Source organism: Cucurbita moschata, unplaced genomic scaffold, assembly GCF_002738365.1.
Source record: "Cucurbita moschata cultivar Rifu unplaced genomic scaffold, Cmos_1.0 Cmo_Scf00007, whole genome shotgun sequence".
In the NCBI taxonomy this organism is placed as follows: Eukaryota; Viridiplantae; Streptophyta; class Magnoliopsida; order Cucurbitales; family Cucurbitaceae; genus Cucurbita; species Cucurbita moschata.
Window position 1 is genome coordinate 4,548,036 of NW_019268523.1, and position 22,941 is coordinate 4,570,976.

Genomic DNA, 22,941 nt, shown 5'->3' on the forward strand with positions numbered 1-22,941 from the left:
GCTTTTCCATTCGGATAGAGTTGGATTTGTAGTACTTCCTTACGCACAACCCACACACACGTACATGAATCCACTATGTATATGTGCTCTTGGGCTTAGCTCATCGGGCTACTAAACGCCACAGAGGGAAAGAGCCCACATAACATAATGAGAAAATATAAATGTCGTAAGATACGCGCTTGTACTAATCATAATGAGGAAGAATCTCGATGCATATGTCACACAAAATGCATGAAGTTCCCAGGGCTTAAAATCATGACATAAGTTTATGATGCAAGTCAAACCTCCATTCATAATAACATAATGAGTCTACGAATCATGTATACATAATTCTTGTCAAATCTTTCTTATATAACATAGCTTACATGGCGTGATTTATGAAGGTTTATGCACCCTAGGTTATCAATATCATAAACATGATTCTACAACATGATGTAGTCACATTATAACATAACTCATAAACATGGCATAACACAGTATAACATAACGTGACATAATATAGCATAACATAGTACAATATAGCATAGCACAATACAACAATCATAATCATGACACGTGCATGGGCAACAAACCACGCATCATCATACATCATACAATTTGTCCAACCAAGCCAATTGTAGAGTCACCTAGTTGCCCTAGGTCAAAGTTACTAAATATTCTTAGAGCCGGTGGAACTGTGTTCCTCAACGTCAGTTTCAACCTATGTGTAATCACGCCATTGAATTACAATACGTTAAATGGCTTAATTCGTCTAAAGATCTCAATTAATTTTAATGCCTAAAGAGATAGTTGCCTCTTTTGCCTCTTCGTCTAAATAGGAATTTCTTCTCTCCGAACTACATAAATTTTTATGCCTCTTTGTTTAATTTATGTGTATGAATGTGTGAGCGTGATCAATCTTACTCCCCCTTTTACTACAACAATTAGATAGCAGAACATTTTGATTGTGACATTAAGGATACACACGACACTACCAATATTATTGCATAAACCAAAATTCCAAACCACAATGTAATTAAAAGAGCTTACAACACAACATTAAAGCAAAAACACAAGAAAAGGAAGGAAATAGGGGCCAAAGACAATGGCCACTTTATTCATACAACTTGGAATGTAAATAGAGAATTAGTTGAAGATGTGTGGATGTTGTTGATGAATGAGATATCAAACACAGTGCTTAGAGCATATGCAGCGAAGGCGGAAGCCCTGGCAAGCGCCATCATTAAAGCCCTCTGCCCTGCAGATATGGCCACAGTTGTTGGTACTAAAGCATAGCCCCTTGAAGTTGCGGCTCGGAGATTCGCAAAGCCTCGCCTCTGCAACCATTGGCGCCATACCTGTCACACACATCATGCACCAAACACCACTGGTAAACAGTCCAATGAACAAACAAAACATATAAAATTGAAGGAAACAAACAAACCAGTGCCAAAAATGAGGAGGAGCAGGCAAATTGCAGCTGAAAGGAACTTCATATTAAGAGAGAAATTTGTGCGTTATGAGTTTAATGCAAGGAGGGTTTAGGGTTTATATAAGAATTAAGAGAGCAAAGTTATTAGTGATGGAAGATGCAGCAAAATTTTAGTGTTTAATTAATTGGGTAGCAACTAGTTTTAGACTAAATCATCATATATTTGAGCCATATGATTCATTAAAGTTATACCCAAATCTTGGTTCTTACACAAACCCACCTTATTTAAATTACCCCTTGTTTCACTTCATTAATTTGTGTACACATACGAGTTTTTTCTCGTTTTTTTTTTTTTTTTAACTATAGAAAAGATCTCGGGGTTCAATTATGCTTTCAAGTTTGAAAAGTTTTACTTTGATTTAATGTAAGATCCCACATCGATTGGTGTGCAAACCTCACTCTACCAAGACGCGTTTTAAAAATTTGGAAGAAAAATCTGAAAGAGAAAACTAAAAAAAGATCATATCTGTTAGCAGTGGACTTAACTGTTACTAAAAATTTAAAGACTAAATTTATAATTATTTTAAAGTTTTATGGACCAAATGGTCACAAACGTCAGTTAAATTTGTAATTTTATTCAAACATAGTAGGTAAAGATCCATACTTATTTTTATAACTATTTAATTTTTAGTTATACTTTTTAAAAAATAAACTTTTATTTTTTTAATTTTTATTTTGTTATTATTTTAGAAAACTATGAATCTGACCCTGAAGTCACATAAAATAGGGGAGTTCATGGATTTGGGGGTTTAAAATTTTTACCATCTAAACAACTTTTATTAAATAATGAAGGTAACCCAATCTAACAATAAACTTTTGGGTTGGGTTGTTTCGAATGTTAGACTAAAATTTACCATTCAATTTCAATATATATGGTAAAAAAATTAAGTAATAAATAATTAAAAATTTGTTTTTAAAATGGTTAAAAAATAAATAATAATTAAAAAATTGACTAAAAATAAAATAAATAAATATATATAGGATGATATTGTAAAAAAAATGTATACGAACCAACCTAATCTATAAAGTTTTCATTTATTCAGATCAAACCAAACCGGATTAGGTTGAATTAATAGAATTTTTTTTTTTTTTTTTTTTATAATAAAAGAAGTCAGTCAAAGGTGGACATAGCCCCTTTAAGATGGCCAGCAGAATTTAGATAACCATCTATTATATCTCAATTAAGAATTAATGGAAAATGTAGCTTTAATCCAAAGGGCCAATGGCTACTTGCCACGTGGACTCATCTTTACCAAACAAACCAAGACTTCCAAAATTAGGTCAATCAACATAATATTGAACACACCCATCTCTTATTCGCCGAACGACGACAAAATTTAAATAGCAATTAAAATATTTAATACTTTCATAGACAAGTTCTGATTATGACAAATATGAATTCAAATCTTTTGATGTATCTAACCTATTTGTGATTAGGATATGAATGATTTGTGGAGTGAATTGGTTGATCGTTACTCAAAACCGACTCTTCAACTTATGAAATATTTTGACAAATTCGAACAGAGGTAATATTTTACCTTGCTTTCCATTGTAATTGCCATTGTAGCACGTGTGTGGCCCAACTCGCACATATAGATAGGGAGAACGAAACGTGATGGGGATGGATGTCTGAGTGTTGGTGTTGAAGACAAAATCTAAATAACTTGAACCTGTAAACAGAAGAAAGATATATCATTCTATCTAGTATAACGAGAACTAGAAGAATCTTTAGAAGAATACGTGATTAAGGGTTTATGTTGATATGTTTTCAGCTAGATTGACTATCATAGATAGGAACTTGATTATTAGAACTTTTTACGTAAACCTAAATTAGAGCTATGTTTCTAACGAAATACGTTATATAAGTCAAATATATAAATTTAGAGCAATCTTTTATGGAAGTTTGATATTCTCTTTGCATATGAGAAGAATCCAATTGAGTAATATTGTATCATATAAGTTTGAAATGTATTTATACCAATACGGGTGTTAAAAACAATTCGATGATCTTAAAAATTGGATAAGTCCAAGCTGTTTTGAGTTAGATTAAAATAAATGAAAAATTTACTGGTCAGATTCGTGAGTTTCTCTCAAATAGTTTTTGGTTGAATCGAATTAGGCTGAAATAAATTTTATCCCATGTTGATCTTGGTGTCTATTGCACATTTTTCGTGAACGGAGTCTGGAGTCAAATTGCAACGGAAGTAAGAGATCCGAGAAGTCTCAAAGTATGGTAAGAATGCATGAATTTAAATGTTTTAGTGCGATTATATTAGTCTATGGGTCAAAAAATTATATATAAAAAAATATAAGTGTGTAGAGGGATGAAAACTCCACAACTTTGGTGAAGGAATTAATTGGATCCGAGTTATGTGCATGAAGATATGAAATTCTAAAATAGATTGAAATAAATTTTATCCTTGAATCTTGAAATTTGTTAAGGAGAACATCTCGAGGATGCGTCGACAAACAACAAGGGGATACGTGTCAGAGCTGCAGAAGGACGTGAGTGATGGAAAAAGACACGCAACGCATCGCAACACCAACGACTGCCAACACCCAAAGCTAACCACACTTGCACCCAATGATCTGAATTGAATCACTTACATCACGTGTTGGCCAAGGGACGATGGATCCACGCGTTGCGGAATTTGAACACAACACACCTAAGAGTGAACAAGGGACTATACACGTAATTGACTGAGGATATATTATTATGTGTAGGACAAACCAGCGTGAGAGTGGACGAGGGACTACTTAAGTAGTATATTGAGGAGCTACTATTTTGTCCAGAGGAAACCCACCTTGAGAGGAGACGAGGGCCTACAAAATAGATTAGCTCATGATAGACACCACCGTGGCGTGAGATAACATTTAGGGGATACCTGAACTAGGCACAAATTTCTTAAAACCCTATGACAAGCTCGTGGAAACATGTTAGGTTAAAGGATGTGATGAGAGGCTATAGGTAGACTGCTTATTGAGTATTTTATACTCACTCCTTTTCCCTTTTCTTTTTAAGGTACCGGTCAAGGTAGGGAGGTGCTTGGGAGCTATGTTATCACAAAAAGATGTCGACTCGAGGCGTCAATATTATTTTGTATTTCTTTTGGGTTGTCGTTTCCATTGGTTTTTGACATTCATTCCCCTTTTGTAAATAACTGGAATAAAACCTATTTTGTATCCCTATTGTTTTGGATTTCGGAAATGGTACTACTTGATTTTAAATTTGGCTCAATTTCACCTTATTTTATATTGTTTCACGGTCAAATTTCTTGAAGCCTTAAAAATCGGGCCGTGACACATACTAACCGCTATAGTAAAGGTGAGACATGTTTCTAAGATAACAACACCACGAATACGCATATTATTGCATAAACCAAAATTCCAAAAGAGCTTACACAACATCAAAGCAAAAACACAAGAAAGGAAGGAAGGAAGGAGGGGCCAAAGAGGATGGCCACTTTATTCATACAAGTTTTTAATAAGTGTCTACTTTTAGAAATAGACAATTAGTTGATGAATGAGATATCAAACACACTGCTTTGAGCATAAGCAACGAAGGCGGAAGCCCCTGCAAGCGCCATTGTTAAACCCCTCTCCCTTGCACACATGGCCACAGTTGTTGTTACTAAAGCATAGTCCCTTGAAATTGTGGCTCGGAGTTTCGCAGAGCCTGGCCTCTGCAACCATTGGCGCCATACCTGTCCCACACATCATGCACCAAAAACCACTGGTAAACAGTCCAATGAACAAACAAAACATATAAAATCGAAGGAAACAAACAAACAAACAAACAAACCAGTGCCAAAAATGAGGAGCAGCAGGCAAATTGCAGCTGAAAGGAACTTCATAGTTAGAGAGCTGAGAGAGAGAGAGATAGATAGAGGAATTTGTGTGTTGTGAGTTTAATGCAAGGAGGGTTTAGGGTTTATATAAGGGTTGAGAGAGCAGAGTGAAGTTATTAGTGATGGAAGATGCAGCCAATCATGTTTGACTTAGATGATCCAAAAAATAACAAATTAAGGCTGAGAAGAAGAATCAACAAAGGCCATATAGAGCACTTGGTTTGATTATTCAACATCTTTTTGCCTCCACCAATATTTCACTCTTTAATTAATTGGGTAGCAACTAGTTTTAGACTAATATCATCTTATAATTTGATTAAAGTTATACCCAAATCTTTGTTCTTACACAAACCCACCTTATTTAACTTACCCCCTTTGTTTCACTTGATTACTTTCAGTACACGTGTTTTTTCTCATATATATATATATATCTCGTTTAAACTATACATCTTTTACTAAAACAAAGGAGAAAAATTGATGTAACATCTTATGTGTAAAGATTAGAAGACACGTGTAATATTATATACAATTATCTATAAAATTAAGGTTGTAACGACGTAAGTTCACAGTTAGTAGATATTGTTCTTTTTGGACATTTCCTTTCAGACTTGCCATCAAAGTTTTTAAAATACGTCTGCTACTAAGAGGTTTCTATACAAGGGTGTCTGCTAGTGTTTTTAAAATGTTCTTCTCCACAGCTGATGTGGGATCTCACAAAGGTCATCGTTAATTATCGTCTCATCTCAAAAGTTTAGCAAATTAGAAGAAATGAAATATTATATATTGTGAGATCCCACACAAAGGGGGTGGATGTGGATGTGAGATCCCTATTGATTGGAGAGGGGAATGAGTGTTAAGTGACGCTGACCCCAAAGTGGGTGGATTGTGAGATCCCACATGAATTGAGGAGGATAACGAAACATTCTTAGGATGTGGAAACCTCTGAAACGCGTTTTAAAAACTTTGAGGGAAGACGGAAAGGAAAAGTCCAAATAGGATAATATTTGTTTTATAGGTTGTTACACCTGCAATTATGTTTTATGGCTCTAAAATTTCAATGTTTGCCATGAATTTTAAAAATTATCCACCTAAATCATCCTTATTCAACTCAACCCAACAATAACTTTTTGGGTTAAAAATGTTAATTTCATATATTTATTCATCTTCAAATATTTAATTAAGATTTACGATTCAATTTCAATATATATTTGAAAAAAAAAATTACAGTAAAATTTAGAAATCCAAAAAAAATATATAAATGATAGTGTGACTAAAATGTATACTTTAAAATTAACAATAAATTCAAGTCGATTTAGTTCAATTCAATCTAGGTTCAGAGAGAAACCACAAATCAATTTAATCTAAAAAGTTTTTGAATTATCAAAATTTTTAAACGCCTCTCCTTGAAGAAAGAAACAACGAAAGGTTAGATAAAGATGGACATAGTGGCTTTAATATCGCCACCATCTATTATATCTCAATTAAGAATGGAGTGGAATTTGTGTATCAAAAAGGAATTGGAAAATGTAGCTTTAATCCAAAGGGCCAATGGCTACTTGCGACGACGTTGACTCCTCTTTACAAAACAAATCAAGACTTCCAAAATTAGGTCCATCAACGTAGTATAATCTCTTATTCCCCTAACAACGACAAAATTTAAATGATATATCTAACCTATTTGTGTAAGGAGATGAGTGATTTGTGGATTGTTAAAATACATCAATTTGATGGCCACTAGTTACCCAAAATGGACTTTTCAATTTTTTCAAATTATGAAGTATTTTGACAATGGGAGTCCCACATTAGCCAATCAAGGAAGTGATCGTGCGTTTATAAGTAAGAAATACTATCTTCATTGATATGGGACCTTTTGGAGAAACCAACAGTAAAGTTATGAGAGCTTATGGTCAAAGTGGACAATATTATACCATTGTTGAAATCTGTGATTCCTAACAAATTTTATCGAGTAAAGTTTGAACAAAGTGTTAAAAATAATTGGATAAGTCTAATCCAAATGGTATGTTTTGGGTTGAATTATCAATTTATTAATAATTTACTTTTAATAAAAAAAAATTTGATAATTTGGTTCAATATTTATAAACTCGATTCATGTAACAATTCAAATCCACCGTTAGTAAATATTGTCCGCTTTAGGCTGTTATGTATAGTCATCAGCCTCACAATTTTAAATCAACTCTGCTAAGGAGAAATTTTCATACTCGTATAAAAATGTTTTGTTTCTCCCTTCAACCGTTATGGGATCTACCTTAGAGGTTGAATTTGGGAATACTGTGAACCTCGAACAAAAAATAATTAAGAGCAAAAAAGAAGAAGAAGAAAATGCTCCAATTCAACAAGAGGAGGCGAATTTGATGAATAGTTCTTCACAAGAAAATTTCAATAGGTAGGAGTGCTTTATTCTTAGTGTTGGGTGCTGGATAAGTTCGATTTTGTCAAGAACAGAGAAAGAAAGAATGTGAGTCCTATGAATTTTTAAGCTTCGGGTTTTTTCAAAATTCGTAAATTCGTGAGCATACGAAGAAATTAGCCTTGGTAAATTTAGTATGTTGATCTAGTTTTGCACATTTTTTGTGAAGGAATGTAGAGTAAGCAACGGAAGTAGGAGGTCCTAGAAGCTTCCTAAGATCGGGAAGAATACATAAACTTTAATATTTTAGTGCGATTATATTAGTTTGTGGGTATCTATAAGAAAAATATCATTAGGTGAATGAATTAATTCAATCTAAGTTGTGTGCATGAAGATATGAAATTCTAAAGAAAATAGGTTGAAACGATTCTTATCGTCGAATCTGTTTGTCGGAGGGACATGCATCAGCAGACGACATGGGGATACCGTCAGCGACGCAGAAGGACACACGTCACAAGAAGAGATGCGCAACGCGTCGGGACACCAGCAGTTGCTGAGACACGATCCTCTTGATCGACCCGCAATTCATGCCTGCACTCGACGACCTACATCACATGGTTGTAGAGGGATTCTAGCGATACATGGCGGCACAAAGGCGCGAGTTCCCCTCCCTTGGAGGTGTGTGACAATTGCGCGTGGGGCCACGAGTGGAAGCTACTCTTCGCGCGTGAGGGCGTGTGAGTGGTGCGTGCAAGGTCATTTTTGGACCGTTCAACCTCACTTTGATTGTTTTTCGTCTCAATTTTGATACTCACCCAAATTTAGCTTGATTTAGAACCAACCATTGAGATTTGAGGAAATTTGGAGCCTCCAATGTGTTGAAATGCAAGCTATGGAGGGCACACTTCATCCCGATAAGCAGCCACACACAGATACTAGGCAAGTAATATCTATAGGAATCGCTAGGACGTGCTAGCATGTGAACTTATCTTACCATAAGTGGTTAGAATATGCATGTTTAGGACTTATGAGCAAATTTGAATAGATGTGCATCCATGTAAAGAAAAAAAATATGAAAATACCCTTGTATGAATATAGATGATGCAGGAACATTAAATACTGGAATGGAGGATGGAAAAATTGTGATCTACAACACTCTTAGATGCTAGATGTACCTTATCTTATAATTGAGCATGTTTGAATTGTATGATTAAATTGTATGCTAGATTCAGGCGAATATACGTATGAATTATTTGTGCTTACTCAAAAACTTGATTGCTTGTGGATGTATATAATAAAATGATGTAAAATTCACAAGAATAAATGAAGTATACACCATCACAAGTATCAAGTAATAAGTAAATTATCGATTCCATAAGGAACCTATCTCTTTTTGTAAATTTTATTGCTGGAAATTAAGTGAGTTTTTGGATAACATTCAGATGAGTGTTGATGATTTTAACTACTTAAACAAAACTAAAATCGAGTGTCACTGCTGTCGAAAAACAGAAAATGATTAGAAAATCAACTAAATGAGGAAGGTTCGGCTAAGATAGATTAAATAGATAAGTTGTTGAGTTTTGTGGTAGATTTTAGTTCCTTTTGATAGATTCCCAAGCCCACTCTCGAGGATCATGAATGGTGATTATTTTCATAATTGTGGTAATTTCTATTAATAAGGCTCTAGGAGAAGAATTATTCATATACGGAACTAGAGTATTAAAGAGAATTTCATTGCTCCTCTTTTCTCTCGAATAAGAGAACAACTATGTATGTAAAGTAGCTAATTAAACACACATGTAAATCATTAACAACAACTCTTTAATAAACTAAAATCATATCGTTAACATACTTAAACTATATAAAACTCTCTCACCTCCCCTATAAAGTTTAGCTCTCCATATAAATTGAATTAAATGGAGGAACCCACATCTTAATCATATAAAATTGATAGAATTAGAAAAAAGAGTAAGGAAATAGAGAGTTATCCAGCTTTGTTGTTGTTCTTCAATGGAAGTTCTCTTCACTTGAGCTCTCACGTTCACCTCTTTGCCCTAATCAATCCTTGTTGATCTCTTTTTCCTTCTGCTATTAACAGCTGCTGAATTAGGGTTTTCTTCTTCTTCTCTAGTTTCACAGCAGTTCGCTACAACAGAGGCTGCTACTGTGTAATCCGATTTTTCTCTCCCAAAGTGTGTCTCTCTCCTCTTGGTCTTCTTTTTCCTTTTATATTGAGCATGAGTTCCCCTTTACAGATGAAAAGAAATAAGTTGTCCATATAGGATGTTTCTCATTGGGTAGTCAATGACCCACTTGGACTGCTGATGTGGATTTAAAATTTCCATGTCATCCCCGTTTGTTTCCAAATTTGCTACTCCCTTATGGTTCAGCATAAATGTTTGAAATTTTAACACATAACTCAATTAAATGTACAATTAAGATTAATTTATGTCAAATCATATTTTTTTCATGTTGGCCCGCAATAAACGATTTCATGCTTACTAACTAGAATAAATGGGGTAATAAATGAGAAAATTGTGAATAAGAGTGTAATATTACCTACAAAAAGACTTGATATGACTCTACTTCTAGAGAGTTATCAATGGATAGGAATATTCCTTTATTAAACCTGCACAACCGTTTAGATCATGATTTCTGTGTACTAGGTAATTGATAGAATATCTCCCTAGTAAAGCATACATATATTAGAGTGAGTAGGGCGGTAGAACTAGAGTAGTTATGCAACATCTTAGGTCAATACGTTTTTAGTACACTAAGCACCCTGGGATCGTAAGTGGCGATCAAAGACCTAAGTGCAACTCAAGATTTGGCTTTAGCCATGAGGAGCTAGTCCCGAGCGACCTAGAAATGCTTGTTATGACCTAATTCATCTAGACGCCCTAGAACCTGATATATCTCTATGGCACCTAGGGTGAACTACGAGAACACATAAGAATGATGGTAACATGAACAAAACTATTTGGGGAGTCACTATGTGTGTAAGATATAACTTGTCCTAATAGGGGCCGATGGACTACATAAATAGCGACTCGAAGACCCATTACTGCGTGTAGAGTATAACCAGCCTTAAAAGGACGAGAGATTATACGAGTAGACAATATAAGGAACTACCACTGTATCTATGATAACTTGCCTTAAGAAATGACGAGAGACTATATAAGTGGGTGACATGGGAAATTGCTACCGTATGTACGATAACCCGCCTTAAGAGGTGTACAAGGGACTACATAAGTAGATAGCATGAGGAATCACTATTGTGTGCTTAAGAAGTGTACAAAGGGATATACAGGTAGTTAATTGAGGATATATTATTGTGTGTAGAACAATCCCGCTCGAGAGTGGACAACAAGTAGTATATAGAGAAGCTATTATTGTGTTGGGAAGAAACCCACTCTAAGATGAAACGAGGTCCTACAAAATAGATTAGCTCATTATGACACCACAGTGGAATGATGTAACATTCAGAAGATACTTGAACTAGGCCCAAATTTCTTAAAACCTTATGACAAGTCGGTGGAAACATATAAAAGCATATAGCTCTTACACCTCGGTGGAAACATATAAAAGCATATAGCTCTTACACCAACTATAATGACCCTATTTTTTTTTTCTTTTAAAACAAAGTTGCCATCACATACACGTTTACTAAACCATTGTAATAGACTTAAACGTTTGTAAAAAGGAGTGAGTAGTACAAAAGTTTAGAGAGTTTCCTTATAAGTGAGATCGTAGAGATTATATTTGACTGTTATAATTTTTCGTATGTTGAATTTTTTCTAATAAGTCATGGTTTTTTTTTTCTAGTTTTAGAGTTTTAAACGTAAATTCTTGTGTATCTTGTTTCTTATGATAGAAGTGAGACGTGTTTACGTTCAAAGGACACCAGGTATAGGCCTATTATTGCATAAACCAAAATTCCAAAACACAATGTAATTAAAGGGCTTACACAACATCAAACCAAAAATACATGAAAGGAAGGAAGGAGGGGCCAAAGAGGATGCCCACTTTATTCATACAAGTTTTTAATAAAGTGTCTACTTTTAGAAATAGGCAAATAGTTGATGAAGCAATATCAAACACAGTGCTTTGAGCATATGCACCGAAGGCGGAAGCCCTTGCAAGCGCCATCGTTAAACCCCTCTCCCTTGCACACATGGCCACAGTTGTTGCTACTAAAGCATAGCCCCTTGAAATTGTGGCTTGGAGTTTCGCAAAGCCTGGCCTCTGCAACCATTGGCGCCATACCTGTCCCACACATCATGCACCAAAAACCCCTGGTAAACAGTCCATGAACAAACAAAACATAAAAAATTGAAGGAAACAAACAAACCAGTGCCAAAAATGAGGAGCAGCAAGCAAATTGCAGCTGAAAGGAACTTCATATTTAGAGAGGAATTTGTGTGTTATGAGTTTAATGCATGGAGGGTTTAGGGTTTAGGGTTTATATAAGAATTAAGAGAGCCCATCATGTTTGACTTACATCATCCAAAAGGCAAATCAAGGCTGAGAAGAGGATTAAACAAAATTCTACTCTTTAACTTAATTTGATAGCAACATGAATTATATATATAGAATTTGTATTAAACATATGTGTTTTTATTTTGTTAAATTATACAAAATAATTTTATTATAAGATTTTTAAATTTATTTTGTTTTAATTTCTATATTTAACTGTTATTTTAAAATTAATTAATTTATTAGATATATATTTAAATTTTATATTTAATAGGCTTCTAAACTGCATTAAAATTAAAAATCAATTATTGATAATGGTGGAGTATTTTAAAAAACTAAGGCAATTCCTTTTGAAATTGAATTTGTGTATAAAAAAGGAATGGAAAAATCTAGGTTTAAATAAAACAAAACAAGGCTTTGAAAATTATGAACATTGATTGATGAGTGATCCACGTAATGTTAAATGAATATGGTATATGCTTGGTTCGCCGAACAATGACAAAGTTTAAATAGGAATTAAAATACTTACAATTTCTTACCATTTTCGTCCAATTGATAATGACTCGATTCCACTTACTCAACTCATGAACAATGAGATTGAATCTAAAAAATTTTACAACTTGATTCGACTCAACTTGTGTGCGCAACCGTGCAAAGAGAATAGTGTGACAGAAGTGAAGTCGATCGATAAGCAAAAAGCGCATAGAGATTACCCTATTCATCTTTTTTTTTTTACTTTGCTCTTCGTGTATTGGATACTTTATTTTGTAATGTTAGAGAATTATAAATGGAAGTCGGTCTATTTAATATATTTTGAGGTATTTAATGTGTTTATTTAGTTAAGAATTAGTACTTTATTCAGACTTGTAATGCACCTATTTTTTTTTTTACTAAAAATAAGATCTTCGCTGCATATCTATTATGTACGGAAAAAAATCATTAAAAATATTTCGAAGTCATGGACTTATATGTTCATAATAAATTCATTAAAACAATATGGTGCAAAAAAAAATAACATGAATTTAAATAAAATAAAGAAAATAAAACATTGTCCTAATCTAACCCAATGGCTACGAAAAAAACAACATAAATGCCACCACCCTAGCTTCGATCACATGGTCGTCACTACAATGTCGTCATCTGTACAGAGGTGCCTTATCTTTACTTAAAAAATAAGAGGAGTACATGGCTGAGGGTAACTACACTATTGGGGTCGAGAAATGCGTACACAAGCAATCATGGTGGGACCTATTCTTTCATAAAAACATTTCATGGTCTTCAACTTTGCTTTTCAGTTTGGGCAAAAATTGGATGTGTAGTCCTAATACAAGGCCCACGTACGCACACATGGACCTACCAAGCGGGCGTACACGTAGCACCTAGACATGATCTTTAGCTAGCGCACACTCACGCTATCGGAGCCACAGTGGAAAAGGATCCACATAAAATCATGACGTACATAGATATCGTAATGTACGCATCCGCTCATATAATGAGAGAAGTATTCTTAGTGCAAGAGAGCCAAGTTTCAATATGAGTTTCGGAATGCAACTTTGGTGTCAATCGAGCACTAATGGCAACCAGGGATAAAATTTTAATCCAAAAGACTAATGGCTGCTTGTGAGGGTGGCCCCTCCTTAATAAAACAAAACAAGACTTTGAAAATTAGGTATTGACTCGATGAGTGACAAGTGATCCACACAATATTGAATACATCAATCTCTTATTTGCCCAACAACGACAATATTTAAATACCAATTAAAATACTATTAATTCGAATTTCTTTCTTTTATTTGCTTATTTCTGTCATTCACATTATTGGAGTCTATGTTCATAAATTCATTTAAAATTTAATAATGACGTTGTAATAAATTCATTTAATATTTAATAATGACGTCATAAAAAAATAATATGGCTGAAAATAAGAAAAAAAATGACATCTTTTTATTAAAGTTAAAAATAAATGTGATTGATTATCTTAACATAAAAGCTACGACTTAATGCGACTTGACTCTAATAGCCGCCACAGTAGACGTCATCATCCGTATATGGAGACCTTGTTTTTATCTTAAAAAAAAAAATGTAGAATGCAGCTTCAGTGTTCAAAAATGGTCTGTAAGTGACCTCATTGTTGGAGACCGTAAATGCAATAATAAACCATGATGGTTCATGGTAAACCCTACTTTTTTGTGATTTTCCTTAATTCTATATTTTTTTTTTTTTGGAATAGAATTAGGTGCATAATACTTATCTACCCACGGTCCGCACGCCCGTGCATGAACCCACTAGACGAGCTTGTATACATATCCTCTAGGTCTGACTATGGACTATTGCATGCTCATGCTATAAGAAAACTAACGGAAGAAAATGAACACATCATATCATGGTGTACGAATTTGTACAAAATATATTAGAGAAGTAACTCATGCTTGTGATATACAACATACATAAGATCCCACATTTTCAAACCATGGTACATGGTTAGAAGCGCATTATACTTCTGTAGTGTTCACGACGTAACTTTCCTATGAGACATATATGCATGACATATATCATTCAATTTTATCATACATAACTCATCAATTGTCTCATAAGACATAATGTAAGCATGGTCTCATAACATATATGAATTGATATATGAGAAGTACATGCATCAGAGAAAGCTCATACGCATCACATCATATAAGTAATAACATATAGATAAGTCATAGAGGGCGTTCCAACGGTAACATCACTTATTTATATATTGAGTTTCTTTTTGGTAGGTCGATTTTTTTGTTCCTGTATTGAAGTTTTTTTTTACGTAAATTTTTGTGTTTCTTGTTTCTTGATTATTTTATGTTTATTCCTACGATAGAAGTGAGAGGTTTTTCTAACATAAACAACACCCGTATACGCATATTATTGCATAAACCAAAATTCCAAAACACAATGTAATTAAAGAGCTACATTAAAGCAAAATCACAAAAAAGGAGGGGCCAAAGAGGATGACCACTTTATTGATACAACTTGGAAAGTAAATAGAGAATTAGTTGAAGATGTGTGGATGTTGTTGGTGAAGAACATATCAAACACACTGCTTTGAGCATAAGCAGCGAAGGCGGAAGCCCCTGCAAGCGCCATCGTTAAACCCCTCTCCCTTGCACACATGGCCACAGTTGTTGTTACTAAAGCATAGCCCCCTGAAGTTGGCGCTCGGAGTTTCGCAAAGCCTGGCCTCTGCAACCATTGGCGCCATGCCTGTCCCACACATCATGCACCAAACACCACTGGTAAACAGTCCAATGAACAAACAAAACATAAAAAATTGAAGGAAACAAACTAACCAGTGCCAAAAATGAGGAGCAGCAAGCAAATTGCAGCTGAAAGGAACTTCATAGTTAGAGAGCTGAGAGAGAGAGAGATAGATAGAAGAATTTGTGTGTTGTGAGTTTAATGCAAGGAGGGTAGGGTTTATATAAGGGTTGAGAGAGCAGAAGGAAGGGTTTTTCCTGCTACGTATAGCCGCCGTCAATCTCATAGTTTTCAAATCTCTTTGGATTTCCAACGTACTCGCTACAACGGATGTGGGATCTCACAATCCACCCTCTTGGGTGTCCAACATCCTCACTAGCACACCGTTTAGTGCCTAGCTTTAATACCATTTATAACAGTTCAAGTCCACCGCTAACAGATATTGTCCGCTTTAGCCCGTTACGTATCTTTGTCAGCCTAATGATTTTAAAATGTGTATATTAGAGAGAGATTTCTACACTCGAAATATTTCGTTCCCCTCTCCAACTGATGATGTAAGATCAGTAATGGAACATGATGGAAGATGCAGCCCATTATCTTTGACTGAGATGATCCAACCAAACTCTAGTGTTTAATTAATTGGATAGCAACTAGTTTTAGACTAAATCATCATATATTTGAACCATATGAACTATTACATTTATGTCCTAATCTTACTTTATATATATATATATAGATCATCACTTAAATGAATGTCTCAAACATATGAGTTTTTTCTTTCTTTTTTGTTAAATTATATAAAAGATCTCTAAAGTTTCATTTTTATCCTTTTATTTTGTAATTAATATATATATATATATTTTGTTAAAACAAAGGAGGAAAATTAACATAGTACGTAATACTATATACAATATTAAGACGATAATTAATTATTATTATTTATTCCAAATATTTTTTATTTTTGAGCTAGCATAATTATATGATCGTAAAAATTATTACGATTAATTTTATTGTATAATTTTATTAAGATCATTATTTAAAAATAATTATTAATGATGGCTAACCAGATTAAAAACCTAAAATTTAATATATATTATTTATAGTATATTTGTAAGCATATCTCATTTAATATAATTTTTTTTTTACTATATACCTCATTTAATTTTTTAAATATAAGTTAGATTAAATATTTACCATGAAGGATAATTACCCAGATTTCTTACCCAATAGATTCAAAAATACATCGGTAAAAATTAAATAAGATAGTAAAATTGTTGCTTTATTTATATAAAATTCAGATAACATTTCAGCTGCAATGTCAAATACAAACATTTAATTTTCAGTCTCATTCGTGTTTAAAATTTAGAATTTAGATTTGACACCTACGTGTTCCGATATTCTCTTACAACATGACCACATTAGTTAATTTCTTTTAGCAAGATTTGTCTTCATTCACATATATTCTAAGAAAAATTTCAAGAGATTACCTAACATAAAATAGTTACAGACAGAACATACTTAATTTTGGTGTTTTTATGATTGGGTCAACGAAAAAGAAAGTGCACCGTGTTAGTATATATAATAACTTTCAATTCTTTTAAAAAAATTTCTTAGTCATTCTATTCTTTGGATCGCTCTCATTCACATATGGACTCAATTCATGCGATTACACTCATGTTACAGTAAATAAATAAATAAATATACATAATTTTTAAGAATAAATAATTATTGGAGAGACTTAAAAAGATAAAATTAAATCGAGTTGAACAAGATTAAATGTTAGGCAAAGGTGGCAGAATTTTGAGGATGGTGGAGTATTTTATAAAACCTGGCAATTCCTTTTGTGTATTAAAAAAATAAAAAAGAATTGGAAAATCGAGCTTTAATCCTAATGGCCAATAGCCACTTGCGACGTTGACCCCTCAGGACTTTGAAAACTAGGCACGTTGATTTGATTAGTGATCCACGTAATAATATTAAATAAATATTGTATATATCCCTCGATCTTTTTTATTCGCCCAACAACGACAAAAATTAAATGGCTATTAAAATATTAATAATTTCATAAACAAAGTTTTCATATCTATCCTTTATTCACTTATTTTCAGACGTATTGTTGTGGATTATTGAGAGGAGTAGTTATACGTTAGTTAATTAAGAGGAAGATCATAGGTTTATAAGGAACACTATCTCCATTGATAGGAAGCCATTTGGAAGAAATCAAAAGAAAAGTCATGAGAGTTTATAGTCAAAGTGAACAATATCATACCATTGTGGCATGGTATTAGAGTCATGCCTTTAACTTAGCAACATCAATACAATCTCCAAGTATCGAATAAAGAAATTGTGAGCCTCGAAGGTGTAGTTAAAGGTGACTCAAGTGTCGAATAAAGGATGTATTTTGTTTGTTTGAGGGCTCCAGAGAAAGTTGTGTCTAATTCAGAGGATGATAATAGGTTTATAAAGAACACTATCTCCATTCACACGAAGTCTTTTGGGGAAACCAAAAGTAAAGTCATGATAGTTTAGGTTGAAAGTGGACAATATCATATCATTGTAGAGGGTCGTGATTCTTGACAAGAAGATGAGTGATCGAATTATAACTAATTAGCAAACTCACCACAAAAATATGGACAAATTATGGAGTATGAAAATACATAAATTAGTTGATCAGATGATAACTACTTAGCCAAAACTATCTCTTCAAATTAGGAAGAAGTTCGACAATTTTATGTCTAGTACAAAGTGAGCGAAATGAATCTTTAGAATAATTGTTTTATCTCGATATATTTTCAGCTAGAATGATGGTTTTATCTCGATATATTTTCAGCTAGAATGACTATAATAGATTGGAATTGAGTATTGAACTGAACTTTTCACATAAACATGTATTAGAACTATGTTTTTTTTTTTTATCAAATATATAAATATATTAGAACGAGGGTCAAGAAATGCAATTACATGCAATCATGTTTGAAACCTACCGTTTCATAAACTATCATAACAAGACTTTAGTTTCGGATTTGTAGTACGTCTCTACAAGCGACCCACGTACGCACATATGGACCCCCAAGCGAGCTCATATACGTACCCCTGAACCTGACATTCGACTAACGTACACTCACAGTGCTAGAATACCATGGACGGAAGGGAGCGCAATAGTATCATTGTATACATAATACCGTATCATAACATCAGAGTGTACGCATTTATACTAATCATAACGGAGAAGTATCTCAATGCACGTGAACATACAATATGCATGAGGTCCCCATAGTTTAAAATCTTAGCATGTGGTCTATGATGCAAGTTATATTTTCGTTTATTTTATACATGACATAATCATTTTATGTCGTCTCATAATCTTGTGTGTAACACTTTCATAACATAGCACAATTTTCAATGACATAATGTGTCAACATGATATTTCATAGCACGACATATCTCATAATAACAACATAACATAACATATCAAGTTCCATAGCACAACATACTCACAACATAGTAATAACATAATAAACATACATTAAAAAATCACAAGGTACGACACGTGCAAGAGCCACAAAGCTTGCATCGTTCATATTTCAAACAATTCATCCAACTAAACCAATAGTGCAGCCACTTACTTGAGAGCTTAAGTCGGAATCACTAATTTATCAGCCTAATATATACTTAACAGCCTATAGCAGCCTAATCAATCTAATATATATATATAAAAGTTTAACCTAAACAAATCTGTGTAACAAATTACAAACCGTTTGTAAGAGTATTTTAATAATTTTTTTTAAAGATCAAGATTAAGGATAATTTGAATTTTTTTATTCTTAATTTAACCTAAACAAATCTTTATTTTGATAATCGTTTTTTTAATCAATTTATTGTTGTCTAAAAAATAAAAGAATTACGAGAAATTAAATTTCAGGGATGGAGTTGATTTGGGACTGGGATTCAGTGAGTCGCGAAAATTTGAAGCTCACTCCATTTTTTCTGGTTCCTGTCACCATGACGATTCAGCTTCTTCCCATTTTCTGAGTCGCAATTGGCTCATAAGCCAACCGGTGTAATAGTAATGGTGCCACTCATAACGGAGCTTCCTGTAATCAATGGCTTTCACCCATTGCTCCGTTCCTCCTTATGCCGATACCCTTGTTCCTCAATTCGCAGCCTCTTCTTTCGCCGCCGGAAGATGTTTCTCGGGTTGGCTGGATATCGGAATTCCTACCCGTTTCTGAGTACTACAGCGAACAGTTCTTTGTCAAATGCTGCTGGAAGGGCCAATATGGAGAAGGATTTCTGGGATGATTATGAGTTCGTGGAAGTGATTGGCATTGGCAGTAGGAAGGAAGCCGTACTTGATTTTTGTCTCGAGTCGGCTCTCAGGATTTCATCTCTGCGATTTTGGTAATTTCAAGAAGTCCATGTGCTCAATTCTGTTCAATGATTGCAAGTATTGATTTACTTTTAGGATTTTGGTTGTTAGTTGAGTTGCCATACGTTGTAGGGGAGAAACTGATCTCATTTTTAGCTACTTATGAGACTCAATTCTGAAAAATTCGAAGTTATGATGTTGTGTGGAGAAATTGATCTCATTTTTTATTTTTTGTTTTTGCTTTTGCTTTTTGTAGGCAAATCGTAAAGCATGATTCTCTAAAAGTGCAACTACTTCAGAGATTCATTGGAAAAGGTTCTTTCACTCTTTCAGCGTTTAATTTTTCATTCTATGCTGTTTCCATACAGGCTAGGCTGTTTAACCAGAACATGCATTTGAGTTAGGGAAGCTTGAAATTAGCTTTTGTCTGTTATCTTTTGTGCGCAGGCTAACATAGTTAATAAACTAGTTCACCTTGAAATTCCAAAATGTGAGTGAAACTTGCGTTTATCTTAAATATACACCTTGAAGTCTTCTCAAACATAAGAAGGCCCAAATGGCTACAGTTAGCTTATTTTGTTTAGAAATTGAAAAAGAAAATTTTGGAGTCTTGTTAATAAAAAAATAGATCAAGAAAAGAAATATTGTGATCCTGTGATCGAGCTTCTTTTCTACTGAACGAAAATTTAAGTGGGTCGACAAGGAGAAGTAAAGAAAAAGAGAGCACCAATTATTTTTAAAAGTAAACTGGGAGTACTTGATGGTGATGTTTGAATGGCCTCAGGCTCTCCTTTGCGGAGGGTTACATAGGATAATGCCATGAAAGGAGTGGTTGTTTTCAAGAACTCTCCTTGCAGATGTAGAGTTTTCTTATAGATGCTTTCCTTGGATAGGCTGATTATGGATGATAGAACTCTAAAAAGAAATTCTTAATCCAGTACAAATAGGTTTGGGCCGATCGGCTTTTCTTGTCGTGTTACTGTTGGATATCATGCTGTGGAACAGACTTCCATTTTGGGTCACCTCCTCGATCCTCTAAAGATTTTGTGGGCACAGCTTTATGAATTAGAAAAAGCTACTCTGGGTCAATAGTTTTTGTGCGCTGCTGTGATAAATCTGGGATGACCGAATTGAAGAATTTTTTATGAGGCAAGAAGCTTAGACTAGATCTGACGTTGCTGTCTATATTTCCTTTTCATGATGACTTAGATGGAAAGCTTAGTTACTATTTATGTGATAATTGACCTTGGAGATGTTTTTCCCTACTCCTTTTGGGTCCTCTTCTGTCCTTTGAAAATTCCATTATATTAATCAAATCGTTTCTTATTAAAAAGATTCTGCTAATTATTCTTGAAGTCATCCTTTATTTGGTTCAAACATACAAAGATACAAGCACATATACGTATATATGTGGATGTGTGGTACTACAAACTCCACACAAATCATTCAGATGCTTCTTTTCACTCTTGTTTTAAAGTATTCCTGTCTTATATTTTGTATGATACATTACCTTAAGTCTCTTTGGTTTGATCTTATACTAATGTGGCAATTATGATATTTTCAATTTGAGCTAGAGCTCAAAGAGAACCGTGTGAAATTTCATTATTCAGATTATTATCATGTTCTTGATCCTAGCTTATTTAAAGATTATGCTAGACATATCAAATTTTTTTCATTTCTTTCTTTCTTTCTTTATGATATTTTGTTGTAGGAAGCTTTATTTTCTTCATTTGTATCAATACGCTATCCTCACAATAGTAGCAGCATTTAATTCTTACTGCTGAACTATATTTCCATATTCACACCCAGGGCTTAGTGGGTGAAAGAGACATAATAAATAATCTATTACTGATTTTGATTATGTTTGCAGATTATAACCCAAGGATGATTGACGTTCCACTGTCACTACAATCGTGTTCGAAGGCTGTTATACTTGTTTGTACATTTCTTACCTAAAAGTCCTTTCTTCAATAGAAAAGAACAATTATGCTTTCAGTCCTTAACGTTCTTAATTTGACTCTATATTGCATATTATGATTGACAATTTCATCTTCTTTTGGTTTTTTTCTTGCAACCAGTAAAGTTTAGACATAACAATATTACAAAGAATATCTTTAGAGATATCATATAGCTAGGTGCTTTAGACGAGGAGAATAATGTATTATCAAACAATTCTTCCTAAAGAAGTATGTAAAATTGTAGTTTGGGTTACATGATAAGAAATGGGGAGTTTTGGGATATTTCTTAAGAGAAATTTTGGAAGCAAAGGTGCCGGTCCAATTATTTGAGCCTCATTTTTTCTTCCTTATTTACACTTCATGGTGTGCGTTAATTGATTGATCCTCAGTTACCATTAAGCTAGACAAACCTCGTTTTTCTTCCTTAAATATGCCAAATTCATACCACCACACTTCAAGGGCTTCAAAGCTACATGCCACCCTATTAAGTTAATTTCCTTCTTATAAAAATAAGTGTTTTAATTTTCCCTTTACTTTCCCCCAAAAAAATCTTCTCTCAAGTTCAAGAACAATTTTCTTAGGTATGATAAATAAAGACGTAATACTAGGGAAGGTTAGAAAGGACCGAATAACAAAAAGCTAATCTGCCTCCTCTTGAAAGTAATTCTTTTTTTTCATCCATCCAACAGCATCTTCACTATTATTGGGTTCCAAGATTCTAAAAAGGTCATGAAGTGTTTTTTTTTTCCTAAAGGAAACCCTAAGCAAAAAACGTGGGAAGTCTTGCAAATTTACATCCCAAACAAGTAACAGCATCCCCAAATCTATTGAGGCTTACATTCCAAGCTTGCCTTTGCCTCCTTAAGAGAAAAAACCTCAAGGCCGTCTTTAACCTTTTTAAGACATTGCTTTTAATTCTATTTTTCAGTGTCTCCTGCTTTGTTAGATATTATATTAATGAGGTTTACAATAATATTCAGAAAGGGGGAGGCAAATCAAGTTAGTTTGGTCTCTTATCCTTTGAAGGTTAGCACAAATGAGAATATGCAGGCTAGGCTGCCCTAGAGGATGCTTACTTGAGCTGATATGTTTTATGTAAATGAGCTTGAGAAGCTCCTCATCTATCTACGGGTTGCCCCTGTGCGAGGATTCTTTAATATATTATGGCTGTTTTGGGTCTTCTGCTCTCTCTCTTTTTTTTTTTTTTTTTTTTTTTG

At 33.8% G+C, this 22,941-nt stretch overlaps 3 protein-coding genes across 7 annotated transcripts in view; 1 reads left to right on the forward strand and 2 right to left on the reverse strand.

Annotated features, from left to right (window-relative positions):
* Positions 1–959: 959 nt before the first annotated feature.
* On the reverse strand, positions 960–15,575 carry LOC111445670 (defensin-like protein 1). Of its 3 annotated transcripts, XM_023084197.1 has the most exons (3): positions 15,546–15,575; positions 5,274–5,360; positions 960–1,337 (listed from the first exon to the last, which is right to left on the reverse strand). In XM_023084197.1, the coding sequence occupies exons 2-3, from the start codon at positions 5,323–5,325 to the stop codon at positions 1,165–1,167; spliced, it is 225 nt and encodes a 74-aa protein (XP_022939965.1). In that variant the 5' UTR covers positions 5,326–5,360; positions 15,546–15,575; the 3' UTR covers positions 960–1,164. The 3 variants fall into 3 exon arrangements, with proteins under 3 accessions (XP_022939965.1, XP_022939964.1, XP_022939963.1); XM_023084196.1 differs by lacking the exons at positions 5,274–5,360; positions 15,546–15,575 and adding an exon at positions 1,424–1,555; XM_023084195.1 differs by lacking the exons at positions 960–1,337; positions 15,546–15,575 and adding an exon at positions 4,807–5,175.
* On the reverse strand, positions 11,687–15,601 carry LOC111445671 (defensin J1-2-like). Of its 3 annotated transcripts, none has more exons than XM_023084200.1 (2): positions 15,490–15,582; positions 11,687–11,953 (listed from the first exon to the last, which is right to left on the reverse strand). In XM_023084200.1, the coding sequence occupies exons 1-2, from the start codon at positions 15,539–15,541 to the stop codon at positions 11,781–11,783; spliced, it is 225 nt and encodes a 74-aa protein (XP_022939968.1). In that variant the 5' UTR covers positions 15,542–15,582; the 3' UTR covers positions 11,687–11,780. The 3 variants fall into 3 exon arrangements, with proteins under 3 accessions (XP_022939968.1, XP_022939969.1, XP_022939967.1); XM_023084201.1 differs by lacking the exon at positions 15,490–15,582 and adding an exon at positions 12,039–12,105; XM_023084199.1 differs by lacking the exon at positions 11,687–11,953 and adding an exon at positions 15,037–15,403 and having other exon boundaries at positions 15,490–15,601.
* A 3,703-nt stretch (positions 15,602–19,304) lies between these two features.
* The window catches only part of LOC111445197 (protein ACCUMULATION AND REPLICATION OF CHLOROPLASTS 3), a 16,246-nt gene continuing 12,609 nt past the window's right edge, over positions 19,305–22,941 (forward strand). Inside the window, exons 1-3 of the mRNA XM_023083443.1 lie at positions 19,305–19,798; positions 20,023–20,081; positions 21,637–21,701. Coding sequence (XP_022939211.1) covers positions 19,467–19,798; positions 20,023–20,081; positions 21,637–21,701 — 456 coding nt within the window. The 5' untranslated portion in view covers positions 19,305–19,466. The remainder of the gene's footprint in view (positions 19,799–20,022; positions 20,082–21,636; positions 21,702–22,941) is intronic.